We start from the raw sequence: 13,446 nt of genomic DNA on the forward strand, positions 1-13,446 counted from the left end.
ATAAATAAGGCACTTCTCGAACAATTATATGTTCAACTCTCTATTTTCTACACAATTGCTCTCTCTCTCTCTCTCTCTCAATCAATTTCACAGTAAATGGAATATTTCCCTCTTCTTGAATTGCCTGAAGAAATTCAGGCGTTGGTGGTTGAACGTGTGGCCCGTAACTCCTTCCAAGATCTTTATGGCCTCAAAACATCGTCCAAGTCGATGAAGGCGTTAGCAGAGCGGCGTGGTGTATACCATTTTTATGATGTATTATCTGTTTCCTAAGGATTTAATATGTCTTCTTCGTTGTTGAAATCTTGCTACGCTGAGGGAAATCCAAGCACACTTTATATAAAGGGTATACAGTTCTTCTTCTCATTCGACCTTAAAGAAGAAGGGCTTTCTCTTATGAAGTGTGCAGCAGATGCAGGATATGAGCGTTGTGTGTATACACACGCAATGACTCGAGCAATCTTTTGTTGTGATGGGCAGTATTTTGCTGGTATTCCAAGAGAATCAGTTCAGAGGATAGGAAAACTAGTGCGATCTGTGAAATGGGGATGGGGTTTGTGGCATTCTGACGAGTTCCGCCAAAATAGGGCCGTGTTCGTTTCAGCTTATGTTCCTTCATTCTACAGATGCCAATGTACAACACATGTGGAGCGACAATGTCTCTGCTTGTGGCACATTGATATAACTAAGGATGGCAACATGTGTGAGCACTGTTTCTGGATCAAAGAGATTGGCACGTTCTTACATGATTTTGAACCGATAAGCGTTATTAAGGACACAAGGAATTGGGGAAGATGTAATCTATCGGAATCTTATCTTTTTAAGTTCTTTGCTATGCCATTATGTATGTCTGACTACAAATTAATGCAATGAAGGCTTAGTTATTGTATCTTTTGGCTGATTTATAGTTTAATTACGGCTGAACTACTTTTTTATCACGGCTGAGTTATTGTTTTCAAGCACACACATCATGCAAACATCAACAAACATCATGCAGAGTTATTAACAGCGTTATTAATTATGGCTGAGTTATTGTTTTATGACGGCTGATTTATTGTTTCTTTTGGATGATTTATAGTTGAGTTATAGCTCGGTTTATGTTTAATTATGACTGAATTATCATTAGTTTAATTAGGCTGAGTTTTGGTCACATAATATGAAGTCATATTAGCATTAAACACCATGCGAAAAGAGGTTAATTTACGTGCACTGCAAAACGTTCAGATTTCTTAATTTACGTGAAGACATGTAAAACGTCAATTAAATACTTAGTCCAATCAAGCAAGCGGAGGGAGTAATAATTAGCCTCGATATTCTCATATTGTTGGGGGAGTTAAAGTATAAATCGTCTTGATATTATAAAGACATCTATATTTTCCACACGCGCCACCATTAATCGACAACTCAGTCCAATCAAGCAAGTGGAAACGTCCCATTAATAATGAAAGTGGGTGAGTGAGTTACTTTATACGTTTTGGCTGAGTTAGCTTAAAGTTGTGAGTGAGTTACCTTATACGTTTTCAGATTACTTTACGGCTGAGTTACTATAATACGTTAAGTCTGAGTTACATAAAACATGGGCTGACTTATATGTACAAAACATTACTAAACAAAGAAGTAGTAGTAGCAAAGTAACGACATTTCAACCCCACAAACAACCACATTCCTCAAACACCGACCCTGACTCATACATTCTTCTCCTTGTCCCTCAGACGCCGTCTTCATTACTTCAATCTCTTTCTCCAACCGATCAACGTTAAGTCTGAATTCCGAGATGTCTTTGTTCATGCCACTTATCAGTGACTTTATATCCTCAACCTCTTCAACCAAACACTCATCCGCCCATTTGAATAAATGTCTATGTTTTCACAATATAACCAAATCTAAGTATTTTGTTACAGAACATGTGAAATCAAAACCAAAACAAAACGAACCTTATTATATCATTTTCCGCAGCAATAGTACAATCTTCCTGGATTTGTAGCGGTTCCAGATGTAGAAATGTAACAGGGTGCACCACACCAACATTGTTTCGGCGTTCATCTTTCCGCGTTCAAACGTCGTCTGTAAGAATTTCCTGAAACGCAGGATGAAGAAGACATTTTGATTCTTTTTTTTTTTTTGATTCTCAAAACAATTTCAGAAATAAAATGGAATTAAATGGAATTTTGATGAAACGACGTCGTTTACTTATTTCCTTTTTATTAAATACAATAATATTTAAATTTCTCGATATTGTAAATCCCTCGACACATGCGTGGCAACCTTGTATTTCAAACTCTTAATAATTTACCTCGATATTAGGTTTGAGCCGTATCATTTTCCAGACGCCCCATAATTAATCGACAATTCTGTCCAATCAAGCAAGCGGAAACGTCCCATTAGAAATGTATTATATTAACATTCACAACTGGGTTTTGGCTGTGTTTTACTATGGCTGAATTATCATTAGTTTAATAACGGCTGAGTTTCTGTCACTTATGGCTGGGTTTATGTTTAATTAACATTCACAACTGAGTTACCTTATACGTTTTTGCTGAGTTAACTTAAAGTTGTCACTGAGCTACATTCACAGCTGAGTTATTTTAACAGATACAACTGAATTATATTCACATTATGGCTGAGTTATAGTACTTAACATAAAAGAAATTTGAATTCGACATGTTTACATTCAGGAACCAAAATAATCAGCTTCAAAATACAGACAAGGCATCACTTTCAGAAACCAAAATTGTCAGGACCAAACTCTTCAAACATGTGGACGAGATCACGCCAAAATCTTGTTAACATCCACGGAGGCTTGTCGCCTCCGTTTGCCCTAGTTCTCTTCAAATGGCGCATCTGGCAACGAAATAGCGTTCTGGCCACAAGATTAAAATGTGTCCAAAGTGTCGAATTATGCCTTCGATCCTACGTGTTTTTGCGCTACAACAAAAAAGACTACAAAATTGTTGAGAACACAAAATAAAAATAACTCAACGACGCTATGCTGCAAATTTAAGTGGACAAACTGTTCTTACAGCGAGTTAAAGAAACCAACGTTCCTTAAAATGATCGGGAATGGCGCGGTATGTCGGCCAATCATGAACCATCCTTCTGCAGGAATCGACGGGATGACGAGGGAGAGATCACTTAGAAATTTGAACCAGATAGTACTGGTTGTGTCGAGCAATTCTCCCGGACCAAGGTATAGAAGAGGGAGGTTTTCACGATTTCACTGTTCTCTAACATCGTTGAATAACCAGGAACAATCGGCATAACTTTTGATGGGGATAGAGAGATATTGTTTTGATTTTTTCTAGAGAGAGAAAGGTGTAAGAGAGGAGACAATATATATAGAGGTACAGAACGTCAAACGTCTCGAGTTAAAATTTTCCAATAATCAGTTATCTTTTTCCTGCCAAACGTCAAGATTAAGTTACACTTTACAGCTGAGTTTCTTTAACATTTACGGCTGACTTAGTAAATGGAGTTTAGGGTTTAGGGTTGCATATTTAGGGTTTAGGTTTGCTTATTTACGGTTTAGGGTTGCTTATTTAGGTTTATGGTGCAGCAAATATTATAAAAACGTGCATTCATAATAAATAACACAATAATTGTTTATGAGTTTTGAATTATGCTCACACCTTATATATATCAGTTAAACTATGAGTAATTGTAAGACAACATATACCTCAATATCATAATTGATTCTAAACTTGCAAATTCAATAAAGAAGACTCATTCAGTTGATTATATATTCACTTCAAATTTATAATTGGAGTTTCAATTTAACATTTTAAATTATAAACATTTATTTTTTTTGATTCTAGCGTATGTTTGAGGTATGACTGAGTTATAATATCGTAACGGCTGACTTATACTAATCGATACGGCTGAGTTATATAAACATTTTACGATTCTAGGGTATGTTTGGGGTAAGGCTGAGTTACACATATACGACACGGCTGGGTTATAAAAATAATAAGACTGAGTCAAATACTTAATAAAGGACAAAATAACATAAGTCGAGTACAAAACAACAACATAAGTCAAGTACAAAATAACAAACACATGTTCAATGAGGCAGCCAACTGCTCATCACAGAATTTCCTTCTTCATCGAGGATCTCTGCTGCCATCTTCATCCGTAAACCTTGAATATTTTTATCGCTTATCCCATCAAACGTTATACCAAACGCTAGACACTCCACAAACTTCAACGAATACACCCCGCAATCGCCAATCTGGGAGTTTTGTGGAGTGTATTTTTTGCTCCTCCTTCTGAATGAGAACTTCTTCTTACTTGGGGCTCGGATATTGGCAGGAATATGCTCACTCAACATATACGGAATCATGTGCGTCAGCGGTTTAAATGAATTTAGAATTCTCTGCTCACTTTCGGGTGTTACCTCTCCAAAGATTGGCTCGTAGCAATCAATCTTTTCCTTCTTCAGATCCACATGATACGTAACCCAGTGATTTCCGCCGGTTTGAAGACATCCGTACAAGTGATCCACATCTTCATACTACTTCAAGTTTTGTTGAACAGTGATCGGGAAGCTTACCATTTACCATATTTTCATAACCATTGACTTTGAAATTGAACATACTAGGTTTTATCTTGAACTGAGTGAAATCGTGAATCAAAATTTTTTGCCACCAAAGGTCAACGAAGGCAATCCGCTTGGTCCAGAATGGACTGGGATTTCGCATGTACCTTTTAATGAGAACGGTCAAATACGCAACGACATGCTACAAAAATAATATTAACAAGTCAGCCGTGATATAATAAAAGAATATGTAAGTCAGTCGTAATCAAATATAAAACTCAGCTGCAATATAACAAAATTAATATATACCTCAGCCGCACTAAAGACTTACATTATCAAACGCCCATCCATATTCCTTTTCCGGCCACGGTCTTTCATGGATGAGTATGCTGTAGAAATCACCCTCATGATAAGCGGAGATGACTGCTGGTTTATCTGCTGATGTTGGTGGTTTGGGTGGAATTCCCTTTATGTGTTGCATCAGTTTTTCGAGTAGCACCGGATCAACAGGTGCTAGAGGGTCATATATTACTGATGAAGGAGTAACATTTTTCCTCATGCACGTCGTTCCATTCTCTCCTACGTACGGAAAAACTGCTGGTGAAGAAACTGCCACCTTTGAAAACCCTTTTGGAGTTAACTGAACACTTTTCTCCCGATATTCCTTAATTATGGCAGATTTAACCAGTTCAGATCCCTCGACGTCAGACTCCGGCGCGAATTCGTTCTCTCCAGCAACAACTTCGTCAGTCACATCAGCAAATACACTGTCCTCTCCAGATGGAGTCACCTCTTTGTTCTTTGACTCAGCATGTTTTCGCTTCTTTAGCTCAGCCTTTTTTTTCTTCTTACCCTCAGCCTCTTTTTTCTTAGCCTCAGCCTCTTTTTTCTTAGCTTCAGCCTTTTTTTTCTTAGCCTCAGCCGCTTTTTTCTTAGCCTCAGCATTCTCCTTCCTCTTAAACGCAGCATCTGCCTGCTCTGCTTTTTGCTTCTCATTGGCTTCCTCACCCTTAATAATACGCTTGCCCCTGCAGCCGCGTCCATAGGCTGGAACCTTAGCATCCTTATCATCCTTAGTAGCCTTTGAAGGAGAAACTAATACAAAATCAACATGTTAACTATCAAGATCAGTAGCATTAGCGACACTACCAAACTCCTCAACCAAAGTCCTTTTCACCCCTGATTCCTTATCAAGCTCTTTCGCCAAATTCTTTTTCGGTCCAAAAACATTACCAGGTGTCGCAGCTAATGTTGGACTATTGACAGACTTCTGCTGCGTTTGAACCTGCGGTGATGCCAACGTTAAAGATTTATCTGCTGATGGTGGAAAGGGGTTATCATTGTTTTCGGGAATTTTCCTAACTCCCAGAACTTTCAGAAGCTCCTCTAGTAAAGCTTTCACGCTGTCATCAATGGTCTTTTGGTCCATCAATGGTCTATTCCGGTCTAACTCGTAAGCTTCCAACCGTGAGTCAAAATGCTCAACTTTCCTGGAAATATTATCCAGAGTACTCACAATGGTCCTCAGAGTCGTTTTGTTCTCCAACTCGAAATCTTTGCTACCTTCCTTCTCGCTAGAACCCTTTCCCGCTGCAGCAAATTCAGACTCATTCCGTGTCTTAAATTTCTTCTGCTTCTTAGTGGGTGACTCAGCTTCTGACGAAACTCCACCCTTCATTTTCTTCTTCTTCTCATTCTTGGAAATATTATCCTGAGTATTCACAATGGTCGTCAGAGTCGCTTTGTTCTCCAACTCCAAATCTTTGCTACCTTCCTTCTCGCTAGAGCCATTTCCCGCTGCAGCAGCTTCAGACTCATTCTGTGTCTTAACTTTCTTCTGCTTCCTAGTGGGTGGCTCAGCTTCTGACGAAACTCCCCCCTTCATTTTCTTCTTCTTATCTTTCCCCTACCCATGCGCATTACCCTGCGTATTCCCATGCACTTCCCAAAAACCTTTCACAAATCTCCCTGCATGTATGTCTGTTATCAACCTAACGAGTTGTGGGTCGTCAGGTTCACCCGGCCATTTAGGAAACATCTCTTCAATTGAGTCCTTCAAAACCATTCTCTTCACACGCACCTGCAACACCGGGTTATAATTAAACTCAGCCACCAAAATAACACATAACTTAGCCATCTAATATAATAAATCAGCCATCAAATATAATAAATCAGCCATCAAAATACTAAAAACTCAGCATTAAACCTTACCTCGCCATGCTCTTTGATTTTGGCAGCCAACAAGTTATCAAAACTTGCACGCGTACGCTTTCCACCCCATCGCAAAAGCGGAACGTCTTCATTATTCACCACCCTCCCAAAATTCTCACCAAAGCAGGCGACGGATTCATACGCCCAAATCAATAACGCGACGGTCATGCCGCTTATTGTGTATGACCCTCCTTCTGGAACCAACGTTTTAATAGAGTCAATGAGGACTTTGTATGCAGTCCGACCCCATGGATCCGACCCCATGATTTCATCGTCGAATACCCTTATTGCACTTTCAAAAGGTATCCTTGAATTGTGATGCAAACAATAGACTCCCATGGCTTGAAGAAGTAGCAGCCCTAACCACTTACGCTTTTCAAAACTCCAAAGCGGACAGAACGCTAATGCTTCCTTCAGTTCATCTAACTTGGGTCCCATCCGAAGCAGCACCTTCAACTCCTCCCAAAACTCTTTGTATTGATCAGCTTCAAACCTTTCTGTTGGTAATGAACCTGTGTTTAACCCAGTGATCTCACCAAACTCGAGCAAGCTAAACCTGATAGCCTCATCAACCACGAGACACCATATCTCCTTCTTATGTACTCGCAGCTGTCTACATAGTAGATAGTGTACGGTCCTACCAAACCATACGCTTTCGCTTCCAGCTAGCCTAGCAACTACTCCAATGGGAGAGTTCACCAGTTCTTCCCACACATCAAGTCCAATTGTTTCTCTAACGTGGGGGAAAGTTCCTAAACGGAAATTGTGATTAATATCTTTTTTTCTAGGTTAGAAGACCCTTCAAGGTAAAGTCTTGGAGGGTAATCCTGTGATATAACTTCAGCAACATCTATATGATCATATAACCCAACAATAAATCAGCCACAAGATAACAATAACACATCCGTACTATAACAATAACTCAGCCACAAAATGTTTGAATAACTCAGTCACAACATAACAGTAACTCAGCCACAACATGAAAGTAACTCAGCCACAACATAACATTAACTTAGTCACGACACAGCGATAACTCAGCCATAACATAACCCTAACTCAGTCGTAACAAAACCCTAACTCAGACGCAACAAAACCATATCACAGCCGCAACATAACCCTATCTCAGTCGCAACAAAATATAATATATACCATCGCGATATCCTACCGGAAAAGACGAACTCGTAGATAAGAATGCGGCGAAGACGGCGGCGAAGACGATTTCGTACAAACGATTGAAGACGACGATTTCGGACACGACGATAACGGAGAAAACAGAGTATCACGACAGAGAGGTAGTTCGAGGAAGATGAAGTAAACACAGACAATGTCGATGACGGAGAGTGGGAGTATCCTCGCGGTTCCTTCTTCGATGGTTCCTTCTTCGAGACGACAAAGACAATGTTCTTAGTTACTTTTTTTTTTACTTCTATGTAGTTATGGTGAAGAAGAGACGGTTTGGTTTCGATTCTGATGATGTGTATATTTAATTAGTGATGTGGATTTAATGTTTAAAAATAATTTCAATTAAAAAAAACTAACCAAAGGTCCTTACAGTCATTTACTATAGGTAGGGAAACATTCTAGTAATTTTTAAAAGATGTTTAACACTCTAGTAATAAACTAACTTTTCTTTTACATTCTAGTAATTTTCTCTATATATATATGCATCATTTGTATTTTAGGATCGAGTCTAGAACATTTAGGATTAAATCAACCTTGCAAAGAACTTATCCTAAGTATTCAATATGAAACCTTTGTAATAATGACAAGCAGTTTGAGCACTCTTTAGAAAGTTTGTAGACTTCAAGCTTTTAAAACTCCTCTTAGAATTCTTTGACTGCTGAAACTTACTCATCTTTGAAACCAACTCCAATCTTAATTGAATTAAATAAACTTAATATTTCTTGTTTATGGTTTCTTGAGTACTAAGTCATGGCTTCGTATACACTTGAGTTTGTCTCACCAATTTTAGCAATCTTTTGACAACTCAAGTGGTATCTCATTCTCTTAACTCTTTCTTCCTTTCAAACCATCATTAATTTGTTGTTGAGTGAAGTCTTTTTCTTTAATAAAAGCTTTGACATTATGCATAATATATCTGAAAATGAACAATTCATATATATAATACCTTTAACAGGTTTGGCGCCTTCGGGATTGTTTACGCCAGCGTATTTGCAGGCTTTGCGGTAGACCATACCCCGCAAGGCCGCTAGTGTCCTGATAATCTTAGAAGGGGAAATTGGTGGGAGAATGGGAGGTTTGATTGGAGCTTTGGTTGGTAACTTGATGGGAGCTTTGGTCGGTGGGAGAGTGATAGGTCCCAGTTATATGTACATCAAATGTTGATCCATGAACACAAGAGAACACAACAACATAAGTTTTCTTTTGGTAGTTTAGACTACCTCTTTTTAGGTTTTTCACTGATTTAAATAGAAGACATACATGAAACAAATACATCTTTTCGTGGATTCACCCACAAGCTCACAACTAAAGGAAATGTGAAAGTGGAGAATCTGTTTCCGTGAGACAAGGGAATCCAGTTTCTCTTATTTTCAAAAAAACTTAAATAAATAAAATAAAACACTTAGTCTTTGTGAGAGAACTTGTGATTTGGTTTTTCTCTTCCTACTTGACGTCTCTCTCCTCCATCTCACTGTATTTGTCAGCACCAACCCTTTTGGTCTCATCAGAGAGTTGATAGCTTGATAGGAGTTTTTAACGGTGGGAGAGTTGATAGCTTGATATGAGTTTTTAATGGTGGGAGATTTGGTAGCTTGATAAGAGTTGGAAACTCGGTAGGAGCTTTTAGTGGTGGGAGAGTTGATGGCTTGGTGGGAGCTTTCAACGGTGAGAGGGCTGGTGCTTTGGTGGGAGCTTTCAGCGGTGAGAGAGCTGGTGCTTTGGTGGGAGCTTTCAACGGTGAGAGAGTTGGTGCTTTGGTGGGTGCTTTAAGCGGTGAGCGAGCTGGTGCTTTGGTGGGAGCTTTCAGCGGTGAGCGAGCTGGTGCTTTGGTGGGAGCTTTCAGCGGTGAGAGAGCTGGGGCTTTGGTGGGAGCTTTCAGCGGTGAGAGAGCTGGTGCTTTGATGGGAGCTTTCAACGGTGCGAGAGCTGGTGCTTTGGTGGGAGCTTTCAGCGGTGATAGAGCTGGTGCTTTGGTGGGAGCTTTCAACGGTGAGAGAGCTGGTGCTTTGATGGGAGCTTTCAACGGTGAGCGAGCTGGTGCTTTGGTGGGAGCTTTCAACGGTGAGCCGGCTGGTGCTTTGGTGGGAGCTTTCAACGGTGAGAGAGCTGGTGCTTTGGTGGGAGCTTTCATCGGTGAGAGAGCTGGTGCTTTGGTGGGAGCTTTCATCGGTGAGAGAGCTGGTGCTTTATTGATGCTTTGGTGGGAGCTTTCAACGGTGGGAGAGCTGATAGCTTGGTTGGTGCTTTCAAGGGTGGGATAATTGATCGTAGCTTGGTAGGAGCTTTTAACGGTGGGAGAGTTGATCGCTCAGTAGGAGATTTTAACGGTAGGAGAGTTTTTCTTGGAGCTTTGGTCAATGGTGTTATTAGTTTTATTGGAGGTTCATCTGTAGTACTGAAAACAAAGGAAATGAAGCAGCAAAGTGCTAAGAGAGTTAGCAAAACATTCTTACCAATGAAACCCATCTTTATCCTTTTGTTTTTGTTTGTGTGGGAGTTTGGCTTGATGTGAGAGGGTGTATTTATCGGAGAGTATCTACGTATTTTCTTAATATAATTCATTTCACGTTGTATTTGATATCATGATATCAAATATCATGTTTGTCATAATATCATGATTTTGATATTATGATATCATATATCAAATTGTATAGCTGTCATGTTTTATCAAATCTGAAAAGACATTACACATTAGCACCTGCATGCACGTCTCGCGAGCTACTCGGCGGTAAGTTTGTGATGTCTGTTGTTAAAGATCAAGATTTAGATCTAAGTAGGTTTCAATATGAAAAACTATCTATATGTATCTTTTCATCATAAAAAGGTATATTCACATCTAAAAAAGGTGTTTTCCATTATTTAAAATATATTTGTATGAAGAGTTATGTCTTTTCATTGTAATTTGTAAAAGACAAATTAGATTAACATGAATCAGGTGAACTATCCATGGCACATGAATCACGTGAACTATCCATGGCTTGAAGTCTACGTGGCTAATAATCTAAATGTGAACCACGCTAATGATCTAAACGTGAATCGCGTGAAATGTCTATAAAGTTTGAATGGGAGTCATCTAATTCAAACACATCAGAGGGGAAAAAAGTACTCCTTCTGCTATTAAGTGAATTTTAAAGTTTTTACACGTAGATTAAAATATATAAATTTTTATATAATTTATTTTAGATATATAAAAATATCATTAAATGAAATTAATTCAATCAGTAGAAACACAATATTTTGTAATTGGTCACAAAATTCAAATGATATTAAATTTTATCTAGAATAGTGAGAACACTCTATCTAAAAATCATTTAAAGTGTTACGGAGAGAACATGTATAATCATGTTTTCTAAAATCATCAAGAAAGTCAAAGATTTTCTTGATTTATATGGGCCATTGATATATCGTATAATTGTTATTTTATCAAAAAATATTAGTATACACAACTTTTAATTAGTTGACATCATATTTTTATGTTATACACAAGGTTAAAAGAATTTTTGAGCGGCCTGTCCAAAATATATATGTAAAATTTATGTATGAACTTAAATAAACTTCTTGATTGACCAGATTAATGTTACTAACTTACTTTCAGGTTTTACCAGAAAAAAAAAACTTACTTTCAGGTTTCCATGTAAATATATGGGATATATAATATTAATGCATGAGATTCATTCATGTTCAATATCGGACCTGTCCAAATATGTGTGAACCGTGGCAGCAAGATGCGTCGGTGCGGCTTCAACACAGTATACATTTATAGTTCAATATCGACGCGTCTTCTGTTTATTTTGGTTTTAAAATTTACAGATTAAAACGTGCAATCCATTAGTTTAATAAAACATCCAAAGCGATACCTGTATAGATATTCTTATCAAGGAAAGTGTATCAATCACAACTCATATGACCCATTCAATCACAATTATTGCCGACAAAAGAAAAATCACAATAATCACTCCATTATATATATTTTTTCTTTTGCAAAGGACTTCATTATATATATCCTCCTTAATAATTAATATGATCTTCTCATTCATTTGTTTGTTCCATATAGCTCTATTATATAAAGCTCTATACTCTTATTATATTAACTAGTGGTTTTTCCGGGCTACGCCCGGGTTTTCTTATATAAATTTTAGTTTAATATAATATATTTTGCATATTTATCATTAGAGTGCAAAAGCTAATAATATTGAAAATATATACTATATTACTTAAAATTTATATGTAGTTGATTTATTTTTAAAATAATTAAAAATCGTGAATTATTGTTTTTATAAGTTTTATTAATGCTTTAGATGTACTTTTAAAATAATTTTATTTTCCTATTGTGATATTTTTTATTGTTTGGAACTAATTGATTCAATTAAATTAAATATTTTTATTGGTCTGAGAAATATTGATTGTGAATTATATTCTTAACATATAAAAGTGAAAATGGGCTTCAAATGAAATAGACGAATTTATTCATTTACTTATAATAATAGTAATGGTTGTATCTTTTAGTAATCTACTAATCTTGTTTGGGTGGCAGAATATTGTAAATTTAATCGTTTGTAAAGCAGTGAGGTAATAGTCGAGTACTTATGGATGAGCGAGCCACTTATTGGTAAGTGAAAATGGGCTTCAAATGAAATAGATGAATTTAGTCATTTACATATAATAATAGTAATGGTTGTATCTTTTAGTAATCTACTAATCTTGTTTGGATGACAGAATATTGTAAATTTAATTGTTTGTAGAGCAGTGAGGTAACAGTCAGAGTACTTATCGATGAGCGAGCCACTTATTGGTAACTACCTTATAACATTGAGTTTATAGCTTTGTTATATTTTCATGTATAATTTTATTCTATAGATGTCTCATACAATAAATTATTATATCTGTGAGACGTACTGAAAACACACATAAACATGCTAACATTAAACCAAAAATTTTATTCGTGTACTTTTGGGTGTTTCCAGTGACATGGGAATGTAGACAAATGAAGGAAAAGTTACAGAAAAATTGCAGGAACATATTCGATGTTTGCTAACATTTGAAGCCATTAACTTAATGGCATTAAGAAAGATGTTTTGTAAATGCATATTGTTCTTCTGTAGAGATACATAGTGAAATAAAATAACAACAGTCGTTTGTCTCAAACATTTGCAGGATGTGTCAGACACTCGTTATTACCTTTTTGCCAACATAAAAAAATATTTATAATAATACATTTTGTTTGCTAATAACTTAACATATTTTTCTATAATTTCATTTATTATATCTTAAAAATACTTTTTATAAAACATAGACAAACTGACTTTAAAATTCTTTGAATTTAAAAACCTTATTTATCAAATTCAGAAATAATTTAATTATTAAATAATTCTAATAAAATCTAAAGCATAGGTTCATGATTCTTTTAGTTAAACAAAACACATATATTTAAAAAAATAAGTGGGTCAGATGACCCCTATCCTTGCTGTGTAGCTCTGAACATGTACATAATAGGTCTTTAAAATGTATGTAGCATGTAGTCG

At 36.8% G+C, this 13,446-nt stretch overlaps 2 protein-coding genes across 2 annotated transcripts in view; one reads left to right on the forward strand and one right to left on the reverse strand.

Annotated features, from left to right (window-relative positions):
- LOC106339092 (non-classical arabinogalactan protein 30-like) overlaps positions 1-9,066 on the reverse strand; it is a gene marked incomplete at its 5' end in the record, with an annotated part of 15,888 nt that extends 6,822 nt beyond the window's left edge. Inside the window, one exon of the mRNA XM_013777910.1 lies at positions 8,871-9,066. Coding sequence (XP_013633364.1) covers positions 8,871-9,066 — 196 coding nt within the window. The remainder of the gene's footprint in view (positions 1-8,870) is intronic.
- A 118-nt stretch (positions 9,067-9,184) lies between these two features.
- Positions 9,185-10,185, forward strand: LOC106339093 (putative uncharacterized protein YER190C-A). The gene is made up of 2 exons (XM_013777911.1): positions 9,185-9,240; positions 9,516-10,185. Exons 1-2 carry the CDS (start codon positions 9,185-9,187, stop codon positions 10,183-10,185), a joined length of 726 nt encoding a protein of 241 aa, XP_013633365.1.
- Positions 10,186-13,446: the final 3,261 nt, after the last annotated feature.

This window comes from Brassica oleracea, chromosome C4 (genome assembly GCF_000695525.1).
Source record: "Brassica oleracea var. oleracea cultivar TO1000 chromosome C4, BOL, whole genome shotgun sequence".
Lineage (NCBI taxonomy): Eukaryota > Viridiplantae > Streptophyta > Magnoliopsida > Brassicales > Brassicaceae > Brassica > Brassica oleracea.